The following is a 26,758-nucleotide window of genomic DNA, read 5'->3' as shown; positions in this document are numbered from 1 at the left end:
GGGGGCGTGGCGTCCGGCGCCGCTTGATGACGACATTGCGGCGCCCAGTGGCCGAATGGCGGCTTCCATTTCGGAGAAGCTCGAGATTTGTGCCATCCGTCCGGCAGGTGAGTGGCGGGAGCCACGCGCGAGGCAGCCCCGCACCGTGCTGTTTCCTCGAGTCCCCGCCGAGGCCGGCTCCGTTCCCCCTCGAGCCGTGGGACTCGGGCCTCCCGGCCGCTCCGCCTGAGCGGGGCCGGCGGGCAGCTGAGGGCCCAGCTGCACCCTCACGCCACCCCCAGGGCCATGCCTTTCTGCCGCCTTCCTGCGTGGTCCGCACAGGCAGTCCCGGTAGAGGCTCGGTGAACGCTCGATGCGGGAGTTGAGGGAGGGAGGGAGGGAGGACTTGGGGTGAAAAATTGAGCCTTGGGCTCAGCTAGCGATGTTGGTCGTAGAACTCGGTGTGGGTCCAGGTTCTACCTTCTGACTTCTCCGAGCCTCTGTTTCCGCCTCTGTAATAGGGTAGTCTCGAAACTTTGCGTATAGAACAATTGTGATCAATAAATGGGGACAGCCAAAGGAGGTCTTGGCTGTGGCGCGATAAGTTTGGCCTGAGAGCGTTGACTCGCAATCGTTAGCAACCTCAACAAGAGAGTTGGAAGCAGCGCTCGAAGAAAGTGGGTATTGAGGGGTCGGGTGACGCGATCGCCTTTGTCACTGCGTGCACACTGGCACAGGGGGGTGGTGGCTGACTGGGTCTAACGAGTGGGTAGGAGTTGTGGAAAGACCCACGTTTGACATCTCTGGCCCTCACTTTCAGCTGCCTGCTTTCTGTGAGGACAGAGTTACTTGTCGCCTCTAGAGCTCCGCCCTTATCAAATAGTCCACACATTTTGGAGTAGTTTGCAATGTGGGTCAGACTGAAACATTTTAAATTTTCCTTAACACTGAAACTGATAGCTAGTTTAGGGATTGGGAAAACCTGGGAAGTGATTCTCTTGTCAATGTCAAAGACTGGTGGTCTCCTCAAAACTGCAACTCCCTTCAGCTCCTACTGCGCAACTTCTTTCCTCACAGACTGCCAGTTGCCACCCTGGCAACTTTACTCCTGAAGTGGGCAGAGGTGTGTCAGAAAGGATAGCACTGGTTTACCAGTGGAAGGCAAGTTTCCTCTCTGCCCTAACTAGGATTATTTAGTGTTTCAGACCACGGGCACAGAGAGGTAGGAATTGGCAGAGCTATTCCTGATTTTTGTTGGCCATTTCAAAGGCTTCCTAGAACTTGCTCTTCATTTTTTGCAAAGAGCACGTTATATGCTTTGCCCTTCTCTTTCAAATAAGAGACTTGTAAGGAGTTTACTGAAGTCTTTGCTCTGCTGCATACTGGTGGGGTGTTGAGAAATCTTGCCGTTCTCTACCTGTTACCGTATTTGTGTCAGCCTGGGGGGGGTTGTGAAGGTGTTCTTTCTATTCTTCCTAACTTAGCACCTTTTGTATTTGCTTTTTCTTAGTTACATAGTCACAAGTCCAGACATATGTGAGGTGTGGTGATATATTATTTATGATTTATTAAAGCTTGCCTGAGGATTCAGAAAAAAAAGCCAGCCTCAAGTTTTAGAGATCAGGCAGTGGTGATACACACCTTTGATCCCAGGACTCAGGATTGAGAGGTAGACAGATCTCTGTTAGTTCAAGACCACGCTGACTACATGAACTTGATCCAGTCCCAAAAGAAACAGCTCACACAAAGGTGATCTCAGCATCAGGGATCACACACCTTGAATCCCAGCATTAGGGAGGCATATAAGACAGGAGCAGGGTCTCAGAGCTGGCATTCAGTTTGAGAGTTTAGTCTCTAGCCACATTGAGGAGAGCATAGCAGTCTGAGTGAATCTGAGGAGAAGTGAAATTGGGAGCAGTCTGAGGATCGCCCCTTTGGACTGAGCTGAGGTAGAGAGAGGTAAGAGCTAGTGGCCTGTTGCTTTGCTTTTCTGACCTTCAGCTTGAAGCTTGAACCCCAAAATCTGTCTCTGGGTCTTTTGTTTTTTCATGCCATAGTGAACTATCTGCGTGGGGCCTTAGAAGGGCCGAAATCTGCAGGCTCGAAGGGGAGATATGCTTCCAAGCTTTTTCAAATGGTTCTCAGAATCCAGTTTGAGATCTTAACTTCTAGCTGGACTCTGCTTTCTATCTTAAAGTACACTGACATTGTACTTCAGTTGATTCTGTCCAACAGTGCTTAGATGTGCGTTTGATTGAATAGCCAAGCAAGAAGACTCTTGGTGATGGTCACGGGTAATTAGATAAGGAAATAAATGGAAAGCTTTTAAACCAGTCCTGACATCTAGCAAGTGTTTCAGAGTTAACTTTGTGGCTACTGTGGTATGTATGCGTATTGCATTTTAGAAGTCAAAGGCAGATGTGGTGTGATTTGTGCTGAGTTCAACATCTGTTCTCCTGGGCATTGTGAAATTGTCTAATCTGTTGTACAGAAGATGTGGAGATTTTTGTCTTTGTTTTTCCACAGTGGTTCCCTAAGGCAGCCATTTCTGCCTTCCCAGAGGCTGCTATGGCGTTCCCTCACCTACAACAGCCCAGCTTCCTCCTGGTAAGTGTCAGCTGCCTTTGGAAGTGTGCTGTTGATGGTTCTGTAGCTGAGAGACTTAGGGCTTCTTTCTGCTAATTGGAAGACTCATTTTTAGGGGACAAGGAGCCTTGCTATAGTGCCACGCTGCCCTGTTTCTTTGCTTTTTGAGACAGGGTCTCTATATGTAGCTCTGATGTCATGGAACTTGCCATGTAGACCAGATTGGCTTTGAGCTCACAGATGCAACTGCCTCTGCCTCCTAAGTGCTGTGATTAAATGAATGCACTACCACGCCTGGCTGTGCAGGCCTCTTGAAGTCTAGTCCTTCCTGCCTCAGTTCCCCAAATGCTGGGATTATAGTGGGCATGTGCCGCCGTACTCAGCCGACTTGAAAAACTCTCTACTGATTTTTTTTCTTTTTTAAATAGGAAACAATACCAAAATCAGTGTTAGAATACTTTCTATGCCTTCTCTTAGTGCAGGATGTTGCATGTATTTAATCTCTGAACTCTAATTTTCTCATTCACCAAGTTGGTTGATTCAGCCAGTACTGGGGAGGCTGAGATTGGAAGATTGTAAAGAGTTTGAGGCCAGCCTGGGCTACATAGTGAATTCCTAGTCAGCCAGAGCTACGTGATGAACAGCCATTTGCAAACAAAAACAAGAGTTGATTCAAATGTTATTTTCCTGAGTCCCCAAAGTGAGAATATGTATCAGAGTGGTCGTGATGCATAAACTCTATGTGTATAATTGTTATCAGTGAAAACTAAAGGGACACTGCTGCCATTAGGGCTCTAATTTAAAGATTAGAATAGGAAGCTAGGAAAGCAGAATGTGAGACAGATGTGAGTGATGAAAAGTTCTTTGTTTCACCAGGCGGTGGTGACCAATGCCATTAATCCCAGCACTTGGGAGGCAGAGGCAGGCAGATCTCAGTGAGTTTGAGGACAGCCTGGTCTACAAAGGGAGTTCCAGGACACCCAAGGCTACATAGAAAAACTCTGTCTCAGAAAAAAAAAAAAAAAAAAAAAAAGATTTTTCATTTCAGTTCCCAGAAGATATGTTTTGTAAACTTTTTTTTTTTTCTGTTTTTTTGAGACAGGGTTTCTCTGTGTAGCCTTGGCTCTCCTAGAACTTACTCTGTAGACCAGGCTGGCCTCGAACTCACAGAGATCCTCCTGCCTCTGCCTCCCTGAGTGCTGGGATTAAAGACATGCACCACCATCGCCTGGCGCACACCTTTAATCCCAGCACCCAGAAGGCAGAGGCAGGTGGATCTCTGTGAGTTTGAGCCCAGCCTCGTCTACAGAGCAGGTTCCAGGACAGCTAGGGCTGTTATACAGAGAACCCCTGTCTTGAAAAACAAAAACAAAATGGAATATTCTTCCTTAGTGTACACCTTTGGAGCCAGCTGGCTTGGCCCATGGCCTTAATAGTCAGATTTGCCTCTCTGCTATAGGCCCCATGCAGTTCCTTGTTTGGAGGTGGTCAGGGCATTAGACTGGCGTGGTTCAAGCCTGCTTGTTGAAAGTCTAGCATTTCCTGATCTCAGTCTGTTTGCTCCATGGAGTCAATGTGTTATCCCCACATCCCATGACCTTAGTAGATCTCCTTGGTTTCTGTCCTGAGTGTTTCTCTATCTTATTGGTTGTCTTGATGAATATTGAGTTGACAGAGGCCATTTGTAGTTTCAGATTGAGTTTATAATTTAACTACATCATTGCCTTATATTTTTTTTTATGGTCTTGACTCCAGTAAGTTGCTGTCCACTGGTTAAGAGAAAAGAGGTGGCTGGGTGGTACTGGTGTACTCCTTTAATCCCAATACTCAGGAGGCTGAGGCAGGTGGATCTCTGTGAGTTCTAGGATAGCCTGGTCTACAGAGTGAGTTTCAGGACAGCTAGGGCTACACAGAGAAATCCTGCCTCAAAAAAAAAAAAAAAAAAAAAAAGAAAGAAAGAAAGAAAGAAAGAAAGATGAAAAAAAAAAGGAAGGAGGGGTACAATCATGGGTGCTTGAGGAGGTGGGTAGTTTGCGTCTCCTGTGTATAAACTCAACACCTGTGAACTGCGTAAAGGTCCTCCATACACCAGGGATCCTGTTCTAACTGTGGGGCTGATCGAATGCTGACCCTGTTTGTGGGCCAATGGGAGTCAGTTTCCTTTTGGTGATGCAGCACTCTGAAGTAACAGAATGCCTAAAAGAGCACCTGAGAATTTCTGGTCTACAGGTGGTAGAATTATATAGTGTCTCTCTTCTAGAAGCTTCCTGTGGGCCTTTGCCTGAAGTGGTGGACTCATTGCTTATGTTTCTCTTGATTAGAGGAAGACTGTTTGCAGACACTGTTTACTACCTTTCTTCTCACTATCTTCTAGGCTACCCTGAAAGCTGACTCTCTAAATAAGCCCTTTGCACAGCGCTGCCAAGACTTGGTGAAAGTCATTGAGGATTTTCCAGCCAAGGTACAGCTTTGCTTGCAGCTCCCTTTGGGTATCTCCTATAATCCTTGAATGTCTGTAGTGGTTTGAAGCCAGAAATGCTAGAAACATCCTACAATACACAGGACAGCTCCCTGCAACAATAAGTATCCAGCCTAAAGCCTGGCATAGTAATGCATACTGTAGTCCCAACACTTGTAAGGCAGAAGGATCAGGAGTTCAAGGCCCACCTGGGTTTTGTGAGACATTGTCTCAGAAACAACAACAAAGTATCCAGCCCCAAATATCCATAGTACTGAAATTGAGAACCTCTGATATAAATAATTTGAAAATGTGAATTTAATACACACTGGAATTGATGAGCCCCTAAAGTTGTCCTGGACACCAAATTAATACTGCTGTTACATTACGTTTCAGTGATTTTTTTTTTGGGGGGGGTGGGGGTTTGAGACAGGGTTTCTCTGTGTAACTTTGTAGACCAGGTTGGCCTCGAACTCACATAGATCCACCTGCCTCTGCCTCCCGAATGCTGGGATTAAAAGTGTGAGCCACCAACACCGAATTGGCCCAAATCTAAGTTGGTGTGTTATGTGACAATAGTGGAAGAGTTCACTCTTCACCATTGCAGCAGAGCTTCTGTGGCCCTATATCAGAGTGACCTCAGGCAGGTAGTGTATGTTGCAAACTAGAACAGAGACAGGATGGGCACTGGTCCTCAGTGAGCATGCCAACTAACTCACTGTACACTGTTTCAGGAATTGCATGCCATCTTCCCATGGCTGGTGGAGAGCATCTTTGGCAGCCTGGATGGTGTCCTTGTTGGTTGGAATCTCCGATGCCTCCAGGGGCGTGTGAACCCTGTGGAGTACAGCATAGCAATGGAATTTCTAGACCCAAGGTAGGTAGGTTTCCTGCTTGAGAAGGGGGGGCTGAGTACTTCCTCATGTTGACAGACCCCCCTTTCCTTTTTAAATCTTGTGTTCAGTGGCCCCATGATGAAGTTGGTTTATAAGCTTCAAGCTGAAGACTATAACTTTGACTTTCCTGTCTGCTACCTTCCTGTGAGTAAGCCATGGCCATGGTGGTGAGCAGCACTGGGGAGCAGAGGGCCAGATAGGTGGCTGGGCAGGGAGGTCTCTCAGGGCCTTAGAGCATCACAGTTTACAAGTTCCAGTGTGACATTTTTAAAAATTCATTACAAGTTGCTGATGGAGACTGTACTGTGCGGTGGCTCACATAACAGGCAGGCCCATGTGACTGTATTACCCTGTTCTCCTGAGTCTCTAGACCTTCAGGGAAGGTTGCAGTGTGATGCTCAAGAGGTGTGAGAAACAGGAGGTAGGACTTAAAAACACCCAGTTACCACACTGATGTGTGTGAAGCTTTATGAGGGCTAGAGGAAAATTCTAAGCAAAGCCCTGCCCAGAGAGGTCAGACCCTGTATCCGTAAAGCAGGATCTTTGTGTTGGTGTCTGCCTCAGCAGCCTTCAAAGACTGCAGCAGCTGGAGGGTACCATGTTGTTGATTGCCCACCAATCTTCCTCTCTTTGCAGGGCCCTGTGAAGGCATCCATCCAGGAGAATGTCCTTCCTGACAGTCCTCTGTACCACAACAAGGTCCAATTTCCCCCCACTGGAGGCCTTGGCTTGAACCTAGCTCTCAGTATCCTTTGGTGGCCCAAGGTATGGGAGGTTGAGTGAGTGGCCAGGACACTGGAAGGTGGTCTACTACCTCTGTATTTGCCCCTTGACACTGTCACCAGATCCATTTGAATACTATATGTTCTTCTTTGCTTTGAGCCTCATCTCTCAAAAGGTAATGAAGGGATACCTCTGAATGTGGCTTGTACAGACCCCACAGTGAAGGGCCAGGGCTCAGCCTTGTAAATGCCAGTGCTTACAGCACTAATAACAATTTTGGTTTTCTAGCCAATGCCTATGTCCCTCCATGTTCGTACTTCAGACTGTGCCTATTTCATCCTGGTGGACAGGTACCTGTCGTGGTTCCTGCCCACTGAAGGCAGTGTGCCTCCACCACTCTCCTCCAGTCCAGGGGGATCCAGCCCCTCACCAGCTCCCAGGTAAGGCTGCCTTGACTATTAAGACCTGGTTCTTCTGCTGGGAGTGGCCTCATTAGTGGAATTGCCCAGTTAAGTATTGGTATCTGTGTCCAAGGTTCCCCAAACTTTCTGGGGTCCAATTCTCAACTTCCCTTGCCCTGACAAAGACAGGAAGGGGGTAAGACTTGTTTCTGGCCTCATTGACAAGGCCTTGCCATGGAGTAGCCCTCACTGCAGATGGCTTCTGAGTCTTACTAAGGCAGTGAGTAGAGTGGAGAGGGAAGGGTTGTCTTGTGTTCAAAAGAGATCATTGTACATAGAAATCAGTGGAGGGGGGGGTCAAAGGGGAGAGCCTGGGCTTCAAAGCTTTTTGTGCCAGGCCACAAGCTAAGAGTAATGCTATACTGCTGCATAGTACAGCATGTACACTTGGCGTACAGTACACTTGGAGGCAACAGTTTGGGGTTTTTCTAAGGTTATTTATTTATTATTAGTGTGTGTTGGTGTTTTGCCATGGGTGTCAGGTTCCCTGTCTGGAGTAACAGACAGTTATGGAATGCCATGGGGATAGGGAATTGAACACAAGTCCTCTGGAAGAGCAGCCAGTGTTCCTAACCACTGAGACATCTCTCCAGCCCTTTTCTATTTTGTTTTTGTTTTTCAAGACGGGTTTCTCTGTGTAACAGTTCTGGCTGTCCTGGAACTTGCTCTTTAGAACAAGCTGGACTTGAACTCACACAGATCCAACTGCCTCTGCCTCCTGAGCGCTGGGATTAAAGGTGTGCGCCACCACTGTCTGGCCTTTTCTAAGATTTTAATGGGCCCTTAGCCCAGAGCCTCTTGATCGTTCTCCTTAGGAACCTTTCTGCCCCAGCAGCAGTTGTCTGAGATTCTCTGCTCCCTCCCTGACCTCATTGACCCACTACCTGTTCTAGGAGACTGTAGGCAGGCACTGATGCAGGCTCTGGTTCAGTCCATGTCTGCTGGTATTTGCATACCAGGCATGCCTTCATCTACAACTCACCATGTGGGCAAATGCCCTCAAAATACGGAGGAGACCTGGGAGGTGAGGCTGCTGAGGTGGTGACGGCTGGTGACATGACCCTGATACATTGGTAGTGCTATAGCTAAGGAGGAGGTCTTGGAGGTCCAGTAAATTCCTAATCTCTCCAAGGTGGAATTCAGGTGCTAAGTGATTGCCTGGGCATAGTTTGTTAACTTGCTTTAACTTTTTATTTTGAAGAAATGTCACACATAAAGAAAAGTTGCCAGATAGAACTTTCACAGGCTTTTTAACCCAGATTTCCAAATTGTTGACACAGCTATGGCCCTCTGTTTATAAAGGATATATGGTTGTTTTGTTTTGTCTTGTCACTCACACTGTGTAGCCTAGGCTGCCTTCAAATTCATGACCCTTTTGTTTCCAACTCCTGAGTGTTGGGTTACAAATATGCCTGGCTTCCCTAGACCATTTGGTATTCCATTGTGTTTCCTAAAGGCCATCATATTCTTCTTGATTGAGCACAGTGCATTTGTCCACCTTGGGAGGCTGGTATGCTGCTAAGCCATTGTCAGATCTTAAGAGACTGTTAGTGTTCAGCACTAGCTACTCCACCCATGTCTGCTGGCTGAATCTGGTACTTGCTGGCTACTCACTGTGCACAGTTGTCTGGGATTTCTTTTTTTCTTTTCTTTTCTTTCTTTCTTTCTTTCTTTCTTTCTTTCTTTCTTTCTTTCTTTCTTTCTTTCTTTCTTTCTTTTTTTTCCGAGACAGGGTTTCTCTGTATTGTTTTGGAGCCTGTCCTGGAACTCACTCTGTAGACCAAGCTGGCCTTAAACTCACAGATATCCACCTGCCTCTGCCTCCCATGTGCTGGGATTAAAGGCGTGCTCCACCAATGCCTGGTCTTGTCTTGGATTTCTATTGCTGTGATACAGACTATGAGTACAGCAGTGTGGGGAGGAAAGGGTCTGTCTCATCTCCATCACTCAGGGAAGTCGGCAGGAACTAAAGCAGAAACTATGGAGCAACACTTTATACTAGCTTGCTCCTCACGGCTTGTTCAGCCTACTTTCTAATGCAACTGAGGACTCCCTGCACAGGGGTGGTCCTGCCCCCACCCTCCTTAGGCTGGACCTTCCTTTATCAACTGTTAAACAAGAAGATGCATGCAGACTTGCTATAGGCAGTTTGATGCCTTTTTTTTTTTTTTTTCAATTAAGCTTCCTCTTCCCAGATAACTCCAACTTGTTGAGTTGACAAAAAACCAACTAGGACAGAAGTCATCTCTGTAGCCCTTGGTCCCTTATCCCTCCTGTACTGCCTTGCTGTGGCAGAGGTCCCTATGTGTTTTTGCCAGGGTGGATGTAAATACTCTCTTCCTTGGGTATCTGCTCATGCCTAGGTCCACCACAGTAGTACCGAGTTCTTCCAAGTGTCCTATCAGATCTTTGCCATCCCTGTGCTCCATTAGTGGTAATAGGTGCTTGGTCATTGTGCTTAAGAATGTTAACCAGGTTTTTCTACTATAAATTCAAATATGTACTCTACCTGGATCAAGGACTTGGTGGGAAAGAATGTTAAATTGTCATTTATGCTAGCATCTGCTTTTCTAAATCACATAGTTATTAATAGAGCATGCTGTTAAGTTGTGACATTCTGATTTCATGGCTTTTTTAGAATCCCGTTTGCTTTTGGACAGTTCTTAGTAAAGATGTCAAGTGTATCAGTATGGACCTTGTGGCACTGTGTGATTCAGTATGCTGTAGTTGACTATTGGTATCATTGATTTTGGTGTCAGCAGGGGTCCCTAACTTACTGTTGTCTCTGTATCTCCTGTTAGGACACCAGCCATGCCCTTTGCCTCCTATGGTCTCCACACTAGCCTTTTGAAGCGACACATCTCTCATCAGACATCTGTGAATGCAGACCCTGCGTCCCATGAGATCTGGCGCTCAGAAACTCTGCTCCAGGTAAAAACAAAGGAAGCCAGTCCCTGCTTCTCTTTCAGAGCAAACTACTTAGCTAACACCTTCCACCCTGTGGGGCACAAATCCCAAAGACACCTAGTCAGCTGGAGGCTGGGTCTAAATGACATTTTCTTGCTGTGGCATTTAGATAGCAGATGAGGAGGAGAAACTGCTAAGTGTCATAGACAGTGTTTCTGTCACAGATTCCCTTGTCCTTGTCCACAGTGGTTTTTTTTTTTTTTTTTTTTTTTTTTTTTTCTCACAAGGATATATTCATTCACCGGGCTTTTGGTTTCCAATGAATCCATCTATGAACATGTTCCATGTGTCCTCTCTTATTTCCCTGACACTGGTGTGTGTTGCTAGTGTTGGTTTCCTTTGTTGGATATTAGGTTCTGCTGTAGAGATTTCTTTGTATGATGCTGCATCATACAAAGAAGGTGTGAGGGCCCCCAACACCACCACCTTGGTCATCGGTGAGCTCCCACCCATTGAGCAGAAGATACAAGTGGAAGGACTGAGGCCCTCGGGGACCCTCTTCCATGTCCCCGTGTCTGGGAGATCAGCTTATTCCTGGGCTGGATTCTGGGGCTGCTGTGGTAGCTAGTGTTCCTCCTGACAGAGACTGGATAGGCTGGAATTCAGTCCCCAACTTTACACAACTGGAACATGGGGTGCTGTGCTTTTAGAAGCCTCCTACTTATTTTCATAGTTGACCTTGTAGGCCATTGTCATCAGTGTTCCCAGAGGAGTTTGTGTTGGTACAGATGGCTCACGGGATCTGCCATGAGGACAGAAGAGTAGGAGGGTTCTGTTTCCTGAACCAGAGCACCATTTCTTTTTATTTTTTATAAAATATTGATTGTAGAAAAAAAATATATAACATGAACTTTATCATCTTAACTTTTTTACTTTTGGGTTTTTGTTTTTTTGAGATGCTTTCTATGTACTCCAGGCTGGCTTAGAACTTCATATCCATGTACCTCAGCCTCCTAAGTGCATCTTTTTTTTTTTTTTTTTTAAGTATTTTTTTTTTTAAGATTTTATTTATTATGTATACAACATTCTGCTTCCTTGTATATCTGCACACCAGAAGAGGGCACCAGATCTCATAACGGATGGTTGTGAGCCACCATGTGATTGCTGGGAACCGAACTCAGGACCTCTGGAAGAGCAGTCAGTGCTCTTAACCTCTGAGCCATCTCTCCAGTGCCCGCTAAGTGCATCTTAACCATTTTCAAGTAGTACTAAGTACTGAGTACATTGATTGCTGTGCACGTGATACACTTTTAAAAAGTGTATGCACCTGTGTGTGTGCCTTTGCGAGTTTATGTGTACCATGTGCCAGGAGAGGGCATCAGCTTCCCTGGAAAGGAGCTACAGATGGCTGTAAGCACTGTATGGCTGCTGGGAACTCAATCATTGCAACAGTAGCAAGTACTCTGGTTTTTGGAGACAGGGTGTCTCTGTGAAACAGACCCAGCTCTCCTGGAACTCGCTCTGTAGACCAGACTAGCCCCGACTCACAGAGATCCACCTGCCACTGCCTCCTAAGTGCTGGGATTAAAGGTGTGCGCCACCAACACTCAGCAGTAGCAGGTACTCTTAACTGCTGAGCCCCTCCAAATTGCATTAAATATAATGGTTAAATATATAATTTTACTAACTTTTGAGAATTCCATACATGCATACAGTGTATTTGGAGCACTTATCCCCACTACTCCTCCCAGATCTGCTCCCCAATTCCCCTACTTCTCCCAGCTTTCCGGTGCTTGCTTTTCCTTCTTTCCTCTTTCTCTCCCTTACTTTTTTGCCTTTGTAACTCACTGAGCCCATTTTGTGCTGCCCACGTACTTGTGAGAATGGAGCTATCCCCTGGAGCTCATTTGACCTGCAGAGAGCTACACCACCAAAGAGCACTCCCCCCACACACTCCCAGAAGTCATCAGTGGTTGGAAGCTCCTTAGTTAGGGTAGTTAGTTAGCTTGTGAGGTCCTCTCTCCATGCTGGGATGTTGGCTAGTGTGGTTTTGTGCTGATCTTGTGCTGGAGTTCATGAGTACAGTGGTCCTGTCATGTCCAGAAGACACTGGACTCCAGTTCTCCCTGACCTCTGGCTCTTATAATTGCTCCCTGAGCTTTCTTGAAAAACAAATTAACCCTTTTCGCTGTTCTCCATTTTCCTTTCTGTCTTGTTCCAGGAAACACTATTTTGCTTCAGTTTGTATTAATCTAGGCACCTTGTTTCTAGATGATTTATCTACATTACATGAATTTATTTACTTTTTTTTTCCAAAACAGGGTTTCTCTGTAGCTTTGAAGCTTGTCCTGGAACTAGCTCTATAGACAGGGCTAGCCTCTAACAGAGATCTGCCTGCCTCTGCATCCCGAGTGCCAGGGTTAAAGGTGTGCACTGCCACCGCCTGGCTGAAATATTTTTTGTGACTCATTTGCCTTTTTTTTTTTTTTTTTTTTTTTTTTTAAACACAATGTCCTCATTCTTGTAGCATGATCAGAATTTCCTTCCTTGTGCTGGACTTGGTATCACATCCTAGTAATCCCAAATTTAAGTAGCTGAGACCCAAGGATCTAAGTTCAAGGCCAGCCTGCACTTCATAGTAAGACCTTGTCTCTAATCTCTCATTTTTAATGGTTAGATGACTATATCCATTCATCTGTCTGTAGACATTTGGGGTATGTTTGCTTTTTAGCTATTGGGAGTATTAGCCTGCTGTGATGTTGATGTACAATTATTTACTTCTAGATTTATTTAGTGTTACTTTTATTTATGTGTATATGAATGTGTGAGTATATGCCATTTAAGTACAGAGGCCAGAAGAGTTTTGAATCTGAACTGCCTTAGAGGGTGCTGGGAACTGACTGAACCAAGATCCTCTGGAAGAGCAACAAGTGCTTATCCACAGCCATCTATCTCTCCAGTGCCTCCCACCCCCGCCCCGCATGCTTTTAGATTTTGGGGGTATAATGTATTTATAAATAACATTGCAAGGTCACATGGTAGTTCTGCTTACTACTGTTTTCTGTTTTATAGCGCCCCCCCCCCCAGAGTACATGGGGTTCTGTTTTTTTCACATGGGAAATAGGGCAGCAGGGGGGCTGGAGAGATGGCTCAGTGGTTAAGAGTACTGGCTGCTCTTCTAGAGGACCAGGGTTCAATTCCCAACACCCACATGGCGCTCATAACTGTCTGTAACTTATAGTTCCAAAGGATCCAACATCCTTACACAGACATGAATGCAGATAAAACACCAATGCACATGAAATAAAATTAAATAAAATCTTTAAAAAAAAATCAAAAGAAGGCAACAGATTCTTTAGAACAGTAGTTACAGAGCTTGTAAGCTGTTCATGGGAACAGAGTAGCTGCTGTAGCCACTCAGTGGGTATAAAGTGGTGCCATTTGATTTACATTTCCCTAATGGCTAGCAATGTTGGCTGTCTTTTTATGCTTATTGGCTTTTGTCTATCTTATTTGGAGGAGAGGAGACATATGTGCATTTTTAATTAGATTGTGAGCATTGGGTGTTTCGGTTGAGGTTTTTTTCCTCACCACAGCCAGCCTTGAGGGTTGTTGTTTGTTTGGTTTAGTTTGTTTTTTTGAGACAGGGTTCTCTGTGTAACAGTCCTGGCTGTCCTAGAACTCTTGTAGACCAGACTGGCCTCAGATTCACAGAGATCTGCCTGCTTCTGCCTCTTAAGTGCTGGGATTGAAGGAGTGCTTCACTGCCGCCTGGCTGTTTTCTGTTTTGTAGATTGCTTTCACTCTAGTAAAGTGTCTTTGTTGCACAAAAGCTTTGTTTTTGGTAACATTCCTGGTGTGTGTGTGTGTGTGTGTGTGTGTGTGTGTGTGTGTGTATACACACACATATATATATATATATATATAGTCATTTCAAAGAAGTTATGGCCATGCTCCTCCCATGTTTTCTTCTGAGTTTTGTGGTTTTAGCTCTTGTACATAGGCCAGCATTCCATTTTGCATTAATTCTTGTGTGTGGGGTCAGGTACCTCACAGCTTGCTTCTTTGGTATGTGGTCAGCCTGTTTCCAGCACCATTTGTTGGAAAGACTTCACCATCTGATGGTGTAGTGCCCTGTTGACAATTTGATCAGTTAATGTCTTTTTGCAGGTTTTTGTTGAAATGTGGCTTCATCATTATTCCCTGGAGATGTACCAAAAAATGCAGTCCCCTCATGCCAAGGTATGTTTCTGTGGTTATTAATCCATTCCTGTCTCCTGCCCTTGCTAGCCTGCTGTATCTTGTCTTCAGCATGAGTCACTTGTCTCAGCTTTGATGGAGGGAAGCAGAAGCCCATTGTTCACCCTTCACCTGGATACTGTACATAAGTGACCCTTGAGCCTGAGGTCTGTCCTCTTTGAAGTCCTTGCTGTACAGCTCCACAGTCCCTTCCCACCACTGGGAATGGCTCAGGTCTGATGATCTTGGTCTTCTGGGACAGAGAAAGCTATGAGTCCATTTGGGATTCATGTCCAGTTTTTCTGCTGCTGTCAGCAGTGCCCTGATCCTCTCAGGTGGTCCTGAGCAGGCCCCTATATACTATGGTGACCTTACGCCTCTTTGGCCTGCTTGCCGCTCAGATTTGCAGAGCACCAGCAAGCAGCCATTTGTGATGTGTGGGCTCTGGGACCCTCTTGCATGTGGCCTGGCTTGCTTCTCCCTCCGCCTTTTCCCTTGCCTTCCCTCCTGGGTAGCATACTCATTTGCAGAGATATGGAGGTGCCAGAGTCCCTGAGACCTCTTGGTGGTGGTGTCCCTTAGGCAAGTACTCTAGTGGCTGGTCAGAGTAAAATGATTTTGTTCTGTTAGCGAGTGGCCTGGTGGGCGTTGAGAGTCATAGAGTCACATATAGGCAGCATCAGCACATACTGCTGCTTGTATCTTCTTACTCTGTAGACTGATTTTTGTCACTGCCAGGTGACTTCTCAAGCACTTCCTTTAAAATGAAGAGTGTGTGGATGATGGTACTCACATTGAGAAGTGTGTCCTGTAACTCAGTAGTGACCCTGGGTCCTGCTACCACAGCATCCCTGTAGTCATTTCTGTGACTCCAACATTCTACTGTGTTGGAGATGGCGACGCCCACTACCCTCAAAGTGCAAAGCCCCCTTAATGTCTATTCATAGCATCACATTGGAGAAGGAGGACAGGGAAAGGCTGAAGGTTTCTTCTGGGCCTTGGGCACCATGGAGAGCCTGTGACACCCTTCCTGCTTCCAGCCAGACTTGCTCATGCTCTCGGCTAACATGCAGAAGGCTGGGACTGGGTTTCTCCAGGTTCCCAGCCCATAGCTGGCTCAGCCTTGCTTACATGGCTTGGCCTTGATGAGGTAGGCTTGCTTTGCTGCAGTGTCTTCCTGTCACTCTTGCTGTCTTTCCAGTGAGTGGAAGCCACACACGCTCTAAAGAGCCAACCAAAAAGGCCTTTTTGTCTTCTCTGGTCAGAGTGAAGAATCTGTGGGCTATCTCTGTGTGGGGAAGAGGACTTCCTTCTTGTCCCCACAGTTGCTTCTTCTTGGCCAGACCTTGGGTGGGTGAGGTGTGCTGGGAAGGTTGCTGCTCCTTGGCCAGCTGTACTTCTCTGCCTTCTCCTGCGAGAACATAGAACCCAGAGGTTTCCAGTGGCTGGAAACCAGGAAAGACAGCTGCAGTAGTTGCCCTCCTCCACAGTTCATTCTGTTACTGGGACCTGTATTGTACCTTCTAGAAATCCCCTCCAGTCCCCACCAAGCCCTGACTGCCCCATGCATGAAATGTGGCACCTGGAGTCCACTCTGGTCAGACTGGGTCCAGAGTCCATGTTCACTCTCAGTGACTGGGGTCAGTGCTGGCTGTGGCCTGCAGGTTCCTTTCGGAGCACTGCAGTTGAGCCTGGGGTCTGGCACAGAGGAAGCCTGTGAGGAAGGAAGGGTGTTTGCTCACCTTATTGGAGGCTCCTCAGTGTCTGGCAAGTCCATTCTTTTCTCTCCTGTGGTTGGTGGGCATGCTGATAGGGCATGACCTTTGTGGGGCATGACTGCGCTGGCATTGGCTGTGCTTTGATGAAGGAGTGCTTTAGTAGGCAGTGGTGAGGGAGGTAGGGTAGAGGGTGCTTGGGTGGGGCTGGGAGGCTTGCTGGCTTGGCTGTTATCTCTGCTGTCCTGGGCTGCCCCAGCCTCTAGGGGAATATGACTATCAGGTTCGTGGGGGTTCCTTCCCTGAGAGACAAGAGGTAGAGAAGTCTGTCTCTCCAGTTGTAGCTAGTAAGTGCCCGCCTTTAGCAGTTTCTAGTGTAGGGACAGAGAGCAGCCTGTTGGACTGAGCCTGGTCCCCCTGCTTAGATTGGAGAGAACCATTCATGGAAGGATATTTATGGGTTTTAGATGTATGAGAATTGGTTTTGTTATATACTTAGCTACCGATTTGGTGAATAGGTCCCCTCTTTCCTTTTCCTGGTACTGGGAGTTGAACGGGCCTCACACATTGCTAGGCATGCTCTCCACTGAGCTGTATTCCCAACGAATTTGGTAAACTTTTTGTTCCTCAGTACTTCCTCATTCAGTATCAAGGGACAGTCTCAGAGTCTGCTTCTCAGGATTCTAGATCTTTGCACCATTTATTCCCCTGTAATAAAATGCTCTTGCACATAACTGACTATCCTGCTTTAAGGTTTTCCCTACATGTGCCTGTAATCCTGGCACACAAGAGGCTGAGGCAGAAGAATTGCAAGCTCCAGGACCATATAGGCTGCAATGTGAGACCCTGTTTCAAAACAAAATACTTAAGGTTACTTATAATAGCTCATGTACACATACATTCAGGACAGATGCCTTTCTAAAATATTTTAAATTAGGTTGGTCAAGTCCATATGGATCCCATATATACAGAGGGCCAGTTGCAACCCCCTCCCTCTAGCCCTTCTGTGCTTGGCTCAGAGGTTTCTTTTCTGAGCCTCGACTTGTAGACCTTGGTAGCAGCATCATGTCCCTGATGTGCATACGTTGTCATATATATATATATATATATATATATATATATATATATATATAATCTGAGATCCTGATGTACATACATTGTCATATATATATAATCACACAGTGACAGTGAGACCCTGATGTGCATATCAGTGGGACAGTGTTATGCTTCTGGAAAAACATAACTGCAGGCCTCAGAGCTGCTGAGGCCTTCATCCCCAGCAGCCCAGGACTTCTTGCTGATCCTTCGAGGGCTGACCAGCTGTGTAGGGGATCCTGTGAGGGCTGACCAGCTGTGTAGGGGATCCTGAGGGTTCATCTGTCTCAGCTGGGGCTTGCCTGCGGGTGACCAGGGCTGCTGGGCAGTTTGTTGGGTATTGCCACTGATGAACTTTTGTTCTTGTTTTTTGTTTTTTCTCCTTTGTTCTTTCTCCTGGGCTCCTCATGTTTTCTCTCCCCACCTCCCTTCCCCTGTCCTTACCCCTTTCCCTTCCCCACCCTGTATGTTCTCCTATCTGCCTCTTCTTGGCCTTTCTCTGTTTGTTGTCTCTCAGTTGGAGGTTCTACACTACCGACTCAATGTCTCCAGCGCCCTCCACAGCCCTGCCCAACCCAGCCTCCAGGCCCTCCACGCCTATCAAGTACTGGCCTTTCCTTCCCTTCCCCTGCCCCAAGGTGGCGCAAGAGTGTGTGTTGGTACAGTAAGGGTCTCCCAGAAGAGAGAGTTGCTGTGGTCCCTAAGAGAGAGTCCTGAGCAAAATGACACCCATGTGTTAGAGGCAGGCCCAGTTCCTTTAGCTTGACTTGCCCTACGGGTTTTCAGGCTAGCCTGGTTTTGGTGTATGGTCCTGTGGCTATGCGAGGCTGGCCATAGATTATGGAATCTTCCTCCTCTGCCCCTAGCCTGCAGAGCTGTCTCAACTTCTCAGGATTTGTCAGGGAGCCTTGCAGTGGTCTGACTACACAGAGGACTTATGTGTAATGTGACTCCTGCCCTGTTCAGAGATGTTACCCAGCCTGAAGAGAGTAGGGAGAACATGGGTTTCCCCCAGAGCCCTTAGGCCCCAGCCACTTACAGACTCAGAGGCAAATGAGAGCAAGTGGTGACCTCATGGAGATGGCTGCCTGCGTAGGCAGAAATGACCAGTGTGTGAATGGATTTGAGGTCAGTCAGTCGAGTGAAGCTCAGAACTCAGGTATTTAGGGGAGTGGAGTTGGCTGATTTGTGTGAAACCATAGAAATGTGGAGATGTGCTCCAAAACAGGGCTGTGTCTGATTTACCCTGGGGAAGAGCAAAGATGAAAAAAAAAAAAACAGTGCGTGTTGCTGGCATTGGATAATAAATGCTTCTCACAGTGGGGTTCCTGCTCAGATGCAGCAGCTTGTGAGCTCCCGTGGGAGGGCTCAGCAGTGAAGCAGTTTCCAGGGAAGACCCCTTAGCAGAAGCTATGAAGATGAGCCCAAGGAGGCTGGGCACGGTGGGAGTTGCTATGGGCTTTGGGAGCACATCCTCTTGTCATTAGAAAGTGCAGATGGGCTGGGCGTTGGTAGCGCACGCCTTTAATCCCAGCACTTGGGAGGCAGAGTCAGGCAGATCTCTGTGAGTTCCAGGCCAGCCTGGTCTACGGAGTGAGTGCCAGGACAGCCAAGGCTACACAGAGAAACCCTGTCTCAAAAACCCAAAAAAGAAAGAAACCAAAAAAAGAAAAAGAAGGAAAATGCAGATGGCACGGGAGTCACCTGTAATGCCCCTCTAGAATGTGAGCCCCCCCCATCCAACTCCATAGGAGAGGGGAGGACATTGACTGGGAAGGGTGCCTAGGGCTGGTCATCTAGAACCTCCATGAAAAGCTAGGTAAGATAAGGCAGTGCTTGCTGCTGGGGGAGATGGCCTGTGGCTCCTGAGATGGTGCTGTTTGCTTTCTAAGCTGAGGGACTGAGCTGATGTCACTGCTCAGGTGTCAGAACAGCTGCCAGGAGAGGAGCTGTATGTAGAGGGGATGAGCAGGAGCTGTAGTCATTAGTATTGATTAGTCTGTGTTACTATTATATGTTCTAGTCCATTTTCTATTATTAACAGTGTCATAAACTAGTCAATTATAAAGACAAAAAGGGCCGAGCAGTGGTGGTGCACACCTTTAATTCTAGCACTCTGTGGGCAGAGGCAGGAGGAACTCTGTGAGTTTGAGGATAGCCAAGGCTACACAGAGAAACCCTGTCTTGAAAAAACAAACAAACAAGACAAAAAGGGTTTTGCTTTTGTTTTCACTCAGTGCTGGTCCAGAGTGGAAGAGGGGTACATCTGATGATGGCTATAATGCTGACTGGCTTCATGGCAGGAGACAAGTGCTTTTGAGACCAAACTAGATCAGCACTTGTGAGGAGGCAGGCAGGCTGCCACTTTGAGGTCAATCTGAGCTACATGGTGGGACTGTCTCAAAAAGCCCAGGCTGGCAGGGCAGTTCAGTGGCTAAGGTCTTGCAGAACCTGGCTGGCTTTATGGCACTGGCTCTGGATGTGAACCATTAAACCACTGATCATATGATGGGATTGGCCCCTCCTGAGGTCAGAGCCCTGATGAGATGGTGATCGTCAAGATCACCAGGCCCGCCTTGTTAATGTTGCAAAGTGGGAATTAGGTTAGATCTCCTGTTTCAGAGGGTGTAGACGGTCTCATCTGTTCTTCCTTGGAAGCAGGATGTCCTCCAGGAAGACTTTAAAGTTCTAGATAAGCAGAAGAGAACAGCCCTCTTATAGCTAGTGTGGTGTGACCTGGGTGTGGGGCCTTTTCTGCCCTTCTTTCTGAGACAGTTTATCATGTAGCCTTGGCTGGCCTGATGTGTAGCCTGTGATAGCCTAGAACTTACAAGTTCCCTGTCTTTGCCTCCCAAATGCTGGGATTGTAAGTGTGTGCCGTCATGTCCAACTGTTGTGGAAGCATTTTAATGACAGGGAGGCCTAAGTGGACATTGCTGTACATAGAGCCTGTGTATGGTCTCCTGGACTCATGTGTACCACAGGGCCAAACCCTTTGCCAGCCCCACAAGTCATCAGGGCCCAAAAGATGCAGGGGAGGGGGTTTGCCTGACTAAACTCACTCCTGACTCCAGGTGGTATCTCTACTCCTTGCCCGACAAGCACTACCTACTCCCAGGTGATGCTCAACAACCAGAGAGACTACTTGTGGTCCAAAGATTTTGTGTTTGTGAGGGTCTAAAGCTCACCTCACAAGCTTGAGGATGAAAGCTCTAGTCCTGGGGACTTTAGCTGACTCTAGATCTACTGGCAGTGGTGGAAGTAACTCCCTGGCTTCCTCCAGGGTTAAGTCCCCGTCTGGTTGTGACTAGGACAGGCAGCTGGGCAGGCCTGAGCTTGTGGCTGGAGAAGGAACTGGGGAGAAAAGAAACACTCTCACTTGAGCAAGGTGAGCTTTTGAATGTGTTGGGAGGCAGCCAGACAACCTTTTGATCCAGAGCCTAGGTGGGCTAGTGGCCTACCTGTTCTCACCCTCTGGAGGCCCAGCACAGGCTGCAGTATCTGAGGGTGCATGGCCAGATGTTGCCAAGGTGGGGTATGAGGTGCTCTTTGCTGACTGTCTGCTTCACCAGCCCACCCAGGGCAGGCACAAGGTCACATGCCTCAGTGCTCTGAGCTGGTGTCAGTGTAGATCCAGCAGCACAAGGGTGACCTTCCTGGCCTGGTGCTGGTTTCCTGTGAGGCTGCAGAACCATGAGATCTCATGTGGCCTTGACCCCCTCCTCCCTAGGAGTCCTTCACGCCTACTGAGGAGCACGTGCTGGTGGTGCGTCTGCTGCTCAAGCACCTGCACGCCTTTGCCAACAGCCTGAAGCCAGACCAGGCTTCACCGTCGACACACTCCCATGCCACCAGCCCCCTGGAGGAATTCAAGCGGTGGGTGTAGGATGTGCTAGGGCTCCTAGGCCTCTGTTTGCCTTATGCCCACTGTGACTGATCCCTGTTGGCATATTTGAGGCCAGAGGCCAGAGGGCTGGGGCTGCCTAGCTGCTTCTGCTCTTAAAGCCTGCCCTCTAGGCCAGAGGTTCACAACCTTCCTAATGCTGTGACCCTTTAGTACAGTTCCCCATGTTGTGGTGACCCCAACTATAAAGTTATTTGTTGCTACTTCATAACTGTAATTTTGCTACTGTTATGAATCATAATGTAAGCCCCAAAGGGGTCACGACCCACAGGTTGGGAACCACCACTTTGGAGGCTAAAGAGATGGATCAGAGGTTAAGCTGCTTTCCAGAGGTCCTGAGTTCAATTCTCAGCAAACACCTGGTGGCTCACACCCATCTATGGTGGGATCTGGTGCCCTCTTCTGGCATAAAGGTATACATGCAGAGCAACACTACTCCGGATGCTCACTATGCAGTGGGAAGGGCTACTGGCCAGCCTTGCTGTTCTGTCTAACCCCTTCCTCAGCCAGGGGGCAGGCTGATGCCAGGGTCTGACATCAAAGACAATGTACATACTGTGTTCTTGACCTCTGCTCCCCTCTGGAGAACAGAGCTAGAAACAGATAGCCCCTCAGGGGAGTGCTCGGTGTTTCCTACTGGGAGAACAGACTTGCAGGCCAGGGCTGGCCCTGTGAGCAGGCACGCCACCCTGGGCAAGTGACAGCTCATGACCCTCCCCCACAGGGCTGCAGTGCCACGGTTTGTCCAGCAGAAGTTATATGTCTTCCTGCAGCACTGTTTCGGCCACTGGCCTCTGGATGCATCCTTCAGAGCTGTAAGCAACTGCCCCCGCCCTTTCCCTCACTCATGCCCTCTGTGCCATGATGCTGGCAGCCTGTGGGGTGGGCTGACAGGAGGGCTGTCATCATAGGCCTTAGAGATGAAGCCTTGGTGAGTTTTGCCATACTATTGACTCCTGGGGACAGAAGAACCATGCTCAGCTCCCATGGCCCTCCCCAAGGGGCTGGCCTGAGGTACTGAGTTTCTACAGCGTGTTCCTGGAGGCATCTACGTTGAAGTTGGGGAAAAGTCCAGGCCCAGTGGGATCTTTTTATGGACTATCTTTGGAGCAGGCCCAGACCATCAAAGGATGTGCCTGAAAGTCAAGTGCCTTCAGGGTGCATATGTCCCTCACTAGGTTCTGGAGATGTGGCTGAGCTACCTGCAGCCATGGAGGTATGCCCCTGAGAAGCAGGCTCAGAGCAGTGATTCCCAGCCACGATGTGTGTCAGAGAAATGGTGAGTGCCTCCAGCCCATCTGCCCTGGTGATGCCACTGTCCTCTTGTGCAGAAGTGTGCTGCCTGGGTGTGTGGTGCTTCAGTCTTACAAAATGGGCATGAAGTGACCTTGAACCCCATCTCCTTGCCTTGATCTAGCCTGGCTTCATGATCATCCCAAAGGCCCCCATTTCACCCTTAGCAGCATAGAGCAGCTGCCGTGTCCCCGTTCTCTTACATTCCTGTGGGGCTGGGGTCACAATGGCCTTTCATCTCCCAGGTCTTGGTCTTCCCCTTCATATCCTGTCCCAACAGAACTTGCTGTGATTCTCATGCCCTCTTGAGAAGGGTTGTATGTTCGATGCCCAGTCATACCAGAGGACTAAGGTGTTCCACTCCTCTCCTGCCTAATGTCTGTGACTCCCTTGTATGGCAGCAGCAGCTGGGGGAGTCAGGAGGGGGTGAGCTGTACAGAGTAAGGACCAGTGTGGCTCTGTCCTCCAACAAGAGGTCTATAGCATAGTCTTCCTCTGGCTTGCCCCATCCTGCCACTTCTCCAGGGCACCTTTCATCCAGGAAAACCTGCTGATGTACACCAAGCTGTTTGTGAGCTTCCTGAATCGTGCACTCCGCACAGACCTGGTCAGCCCCAAGAACGCACTCATGGTTTTCCGAGTGGCTAAGGTCTTTGCTCAACCCAACCTGACCGAGATGATCCAGAAAGGTGAGTCTTCAGCCTTGGGCCAGCTCTACTGAGCTAGGACCTGAGGTGCTGAAGAGGGCGGAGGAACCCAAAGGTGCTGCGGGACTCAAGGACTTTCACTGTGGCTTAGAACAGGCTGGCTTGGGAACTTTGAGGGCACATCAGAAGTGTAATAAAAGCTCCGAGCTTGGTTGACTCTCCCGTTCCTAGTGCTGGCAGCCAGGTAATGACTGTACTGAACTCAAAGATGGGCAGTGGAGCTCTAAGCTGCAACTCTCTCAGAACTGCTGTTCCTGTAAACTGGTGGGCAATGACAGGCGTTGGCTGCTCTTGCTCTCCTAGTACTTGTCTACTGTTGGTGTTGCTGGGCCTGGGTCCTCAAGCTACAATCCCCTAAGACAGTACTCAGGTAGGCCTTGGAGGTACAGCATTGTCACAGTTCTTCAGGATCCTGAGAAAATGTTCTGGAATTCTACCAGTAGCTCCCAGGAAGCAGGTTCCAGATTTGGCTTGTATCTTGCTTTCTAGGAGAACAGCTGTTCCTGGAGCCAGAACTCATCATTCCCCACCGCCAACATCGGCATTTCACAGTCACCAGCAGCTTCCTGTCATCATGGCCCCCGGTTGTGACAGATGCCTCATTCAAGGTGAAGAGCCATGTCTACAGCCTGGAGGGCCAAGACTGCAAATACACCCCAATGTTTGGTCCTGAAGTCCGGACCCTGGTGAGTGGCCAAAGGTCCATCCTTATGTGAGGTCCCTGAAGCAATGAAGATCCGCCTGCCTCTGCCTCCCAAGTGCTGGGATTAAAGGCGTGCGCCACCAATGCCCAGCAAATGTCAGTTTTTGCTCTGGGTGGGCATTCTTCGTAGAGCTAGTTCCCCAGGGCCACCTTGCCCAAATGGCAGTGACGCCTCCTTGGGTGTCCCCTTGAGCCCATTTGTCATGCCTGTGTCTCCCTTGCAGGTCTTACGCCTTGCTCAGCTCATCACACAGGCCAAGCAGACTGCCAAGTCCATCTCTGATCAGTATGCGGAGAGCCCAGCTAGCCATTCCTTCTTGTCATGGCTGGGCTTTGGCACCACAGACCCAAATAGCTGCTACCCAGGCAATGACCTGGATGAGATGGGTCAGGACAGTGTCCGCAAGACAGATGAGTACCTGGAGAAGGCCCTGGAGTACCTCCGTCAGATTTTCCGAGTATGTCCTACACAGTTCGCTCTGTGAGGGACTCACTCCGGTGGGGGTGAAGAGCTCTCCCCTTCCTTCCTTTTGAAATTCCCTCTGAAAGCAGAAGCCTTTCTTCTCTTTGGCAGCTCAGTGAAGCCCAGCTGGCCCAACTCACGCTTGCCCTGGGGAACTCACGGGATGAGAATGGAAAGCAGCAGCTACCAGATTGCATTGTGGGGGAAGAAGGGCTCATCCTTACACCCCTGGGTCGCTACCAGGTAGGTCACGAACAGGCCACTACACCTCTGTCAATGGGGGCGCATAATGGTCACACGATCTGTCCTTGGCTTCCCCTACCCCCTTCCCCGTGTTGTTTGCCAAGATGTATTTTTGGAACTTTCCCCACTGCCTGGGTTTTTAGATCATTAATGGTCTGCGAAGGTTTGAAATTGAGTACCAGGGGGACTTAGAGCTGCAGCCCATCCGGAGCTATGAAATCACCAGTCTGGTCCGAGCACTCTTCCGGCTGTCCTCTGCCATCAACCACAGAGTAAGTGAGCCCAGGGGCAGCCGGGATGCTTCTGGACATTGCATCCAGAGTGCTCCTGCCCTAAACAGCATCTTGCCCTTCACAGCCCTGATAGTGAGCCCGTGGAAAGCACCTAGTCCTAGAGGCAGCCTGAAGAGAGGGTGTTTGCTGTCCCCAATGCTGCTGAATCCTTGTTTCTTACTCAGTTTGCAGGCCAGATGGCAGCTCTGTGCTCCCGGAATGACTTCCTTGGCAGCTTCTGTCGCTATCACCTCACCGAGTCAGCACTGAGCAATAGACACCTGCTGAGTCCTGTGGGCCGGAGGCCGGTGACCAGTCCTGCCCGGGGCCCCAGGCTCAGCCTGCGTTTCCTGGGCAGTTACCGGACACTGCTCCTGCTCCTGATGGCTTTCTTTGTGGCCTCTCTGTTCTGCATTGGGCCCCTGCCCTGCTCCTTGCTCCTGATCCTCGGCTACCTTCTCTATGCCGTAGCTATGACACTGCTCACTGAGAGGGGGAAGCTGCACCAGCTCTGACCTGCCGACCATCTCTCCTGGTCAGACTTAAGGGAATTTTCATTTGACCCTGTCCTGGGTCTGAGAGGCCCTTCGCAGGCTGCTTCGAAGCCAGGAATACAGGGTCTGGTCATCTTCAGAGTTCTTGGGAGTGGTTTCCCTACAAAGATGGAGTTATTCAGAAGAACCTAAAGTAGGAAGGGACAGTGGTCCAGACCAGGCATGGAAGGGATGATGTCAGGTTCAGGAGCCATCTGTAGGACAATCAGTGTTGACCATGGGTCCTCACCTTCAGCCCAAGGTCCCACAAGCAGCTGGGCTAGTAATCAGGGCCTTGGTAACCATTTTACTGTTTTTCTGTGCAGAGCTCAGGAACTAGTATGCCCAAACAGCCTCTAGGGCTGGACTTTGTGGGAGCTGATTCTGCCTAGGCCTCTCTGTGAGGTGTGCAGAATGGGTTGTGATATCTTCTCTCTCCGTGAAATACCAGACAGCAGCTCCACATCCCTCCAAAGGAGAAACAGAAAAGTCAGCTCTTGATTCACTGTAAACATCAATTTTGCTACTGCCTTTGGTCTTTGTTCCCCCAGCTAGTCAGCCCCTAGAGACGCTCAGCAGCAGGCATGACAGGTCAGGGCCTGGTGCATGGTCCACAAGCCATTAAGTGAGGTGTTACTCAGAGTGGGTTCCAGGCCCCACAGTGCCAAGTGACGGGCAAGTATTGAAGATGGCCGCTGGTCCTCAAGCCGCTTGGGGATGGAGTTGGGTCCTACCAGCTTCTGTGGACATAAAATGCAACAGTGTTGGTTTCATTTGTAAAACCGAGGACTTACTTTAAGGGAAGGTCACCTTTGTCGCAATACCTGTATGAAAGAACAACATATTCACAGCAAAAAGCTCAGATACCAAAGGCCTCCTCTTCATCCCACAGGTGACACTAGCAACAGCAGCATCTCCACAGTGTTTTTAAAGGGCAATCCTTTGTTCTGGTGTATACGGCTGGTTTTTAAGAAAAAACAAAACAAAATTTTTTTTTTAAAGTTTTAGTACTGGACTTTGTATTTCAATGTAATTTCAGAATACATCATGGGACCCATGACCAGAAGTCTGCCCAAAACATAACTGACCAAGGATCCGAATAAAACATTCTTTGGAGACTCACTGTCTGGGCTCAGTCTTTAACACATTTGCCTGCATGGGGTCCCCGGGCACTCAGGAACTATGGAGCAAGCTACTGGACATGGTGGCACCTCTTTACTTCATGTAATCCTTTCTGCCTGGGAGTTGCCGATGAGATTCACTTTAACACTGGGTGTCACAAGAGAGCTGTGACCTTTCCCCTCCCCACGTCTCAGAGCTGGCTCCTGCCCATCTGGAACAAGCATCGCCTCTGGCTTCCAAAAGCTTTTTTTTTTTTTTTTTTTTTTTTTCAAGAATGTTTATTTGAAAAAGTGCTGCTAGTGTGTGCATCACATGCATGCATTACTGGAGGGGACCAGAGAGGTGTTGGAGGTGCTGGGGCCAAACCCCAGTCTTATGCAGTGCCCTTGACCAACTGCTGAGCCATCCCTTCAGCCCCCAGAAGAGTCCTAGCAGCTCCAGGGCAGCATCTTCCCAGTG

The 26,758-nt window shown here is 48.5% G+C and overlaps 1 protein-coding gene across 3 annotated transcripts; it reads left to right on the top strand.

The window, feature by feature from the left end:
• Positions 1-26,299, top strand: Smpd4 (sphingomyelin phosphodiesterase 4). 3 transcript variants are annotated; one of them, XM_027413165.2, is made up of 20 exons: positions 1-107; positions 2,506-2,586; positions 4,940-5,026; positions 5,758-5,900; positions 5,988-6,063; positions 6,556-6,664; positions 6,765-6,817; positions 6,931-7,082; positions 9,905-10,034; positions 14,181-14,252; positions 17,577-17,663; positions 20,790-20,935; positions 21,688-21,778; positions 22,142-22,242; positions 22,782-22,945; positions 23,453-23,649; positions 23,891-24,124; positions 24,241-24,372; positions 24,516-24,644; positions 24,830-26,299. In XM_027413165.2, the coding sequence occupies exons 1-20, from the start codon at positions 27-29 to the stop codon at positions 25,157-25,159; spliced, it is 2,595 nt and encodes an 864-aa protein (XP_027268966.1). In that variant the 5' UTR covers positions 1-26; the 3' UTR covers positions 25,160-26,299. The 3 variants fall into 3 exon arrangements, with proteins under 3 accessions (XP_027268966.1, XP_027268969.1, XP_027268967.1); XM_027413168.2 differs by lacking the exon at positions 17,577-17,663 and having other exon boundaries at positions 24,830-25,159; XM_027413166.2 differs by lacking the exon at positions 2,506-2,586 and having other exon boundaries at positions 12-107.
• Positions 26,300-26,758: the final 459 nt, after the last annotated feature.

Source organism: Cricetulus griseus, chromosome 4, assembly GCF_003668045.3.
Source record: "Cricetulus griseus strain 17A/GY chromosome 4, alternate assembly CriGri-PICRH-1.0, whole genome shotgun sequence".
Lineage (NCBI taxonomy): Eukaryota > Metazoa > Chordata > Mammalia > Rodentia > Cricetidae > Cricetulus > Cricetulus griseus.
Note: the sequence above shows the minus strand (reverse complement) of the source record. Positions and strands in the feature narration are given on the sequence as shown.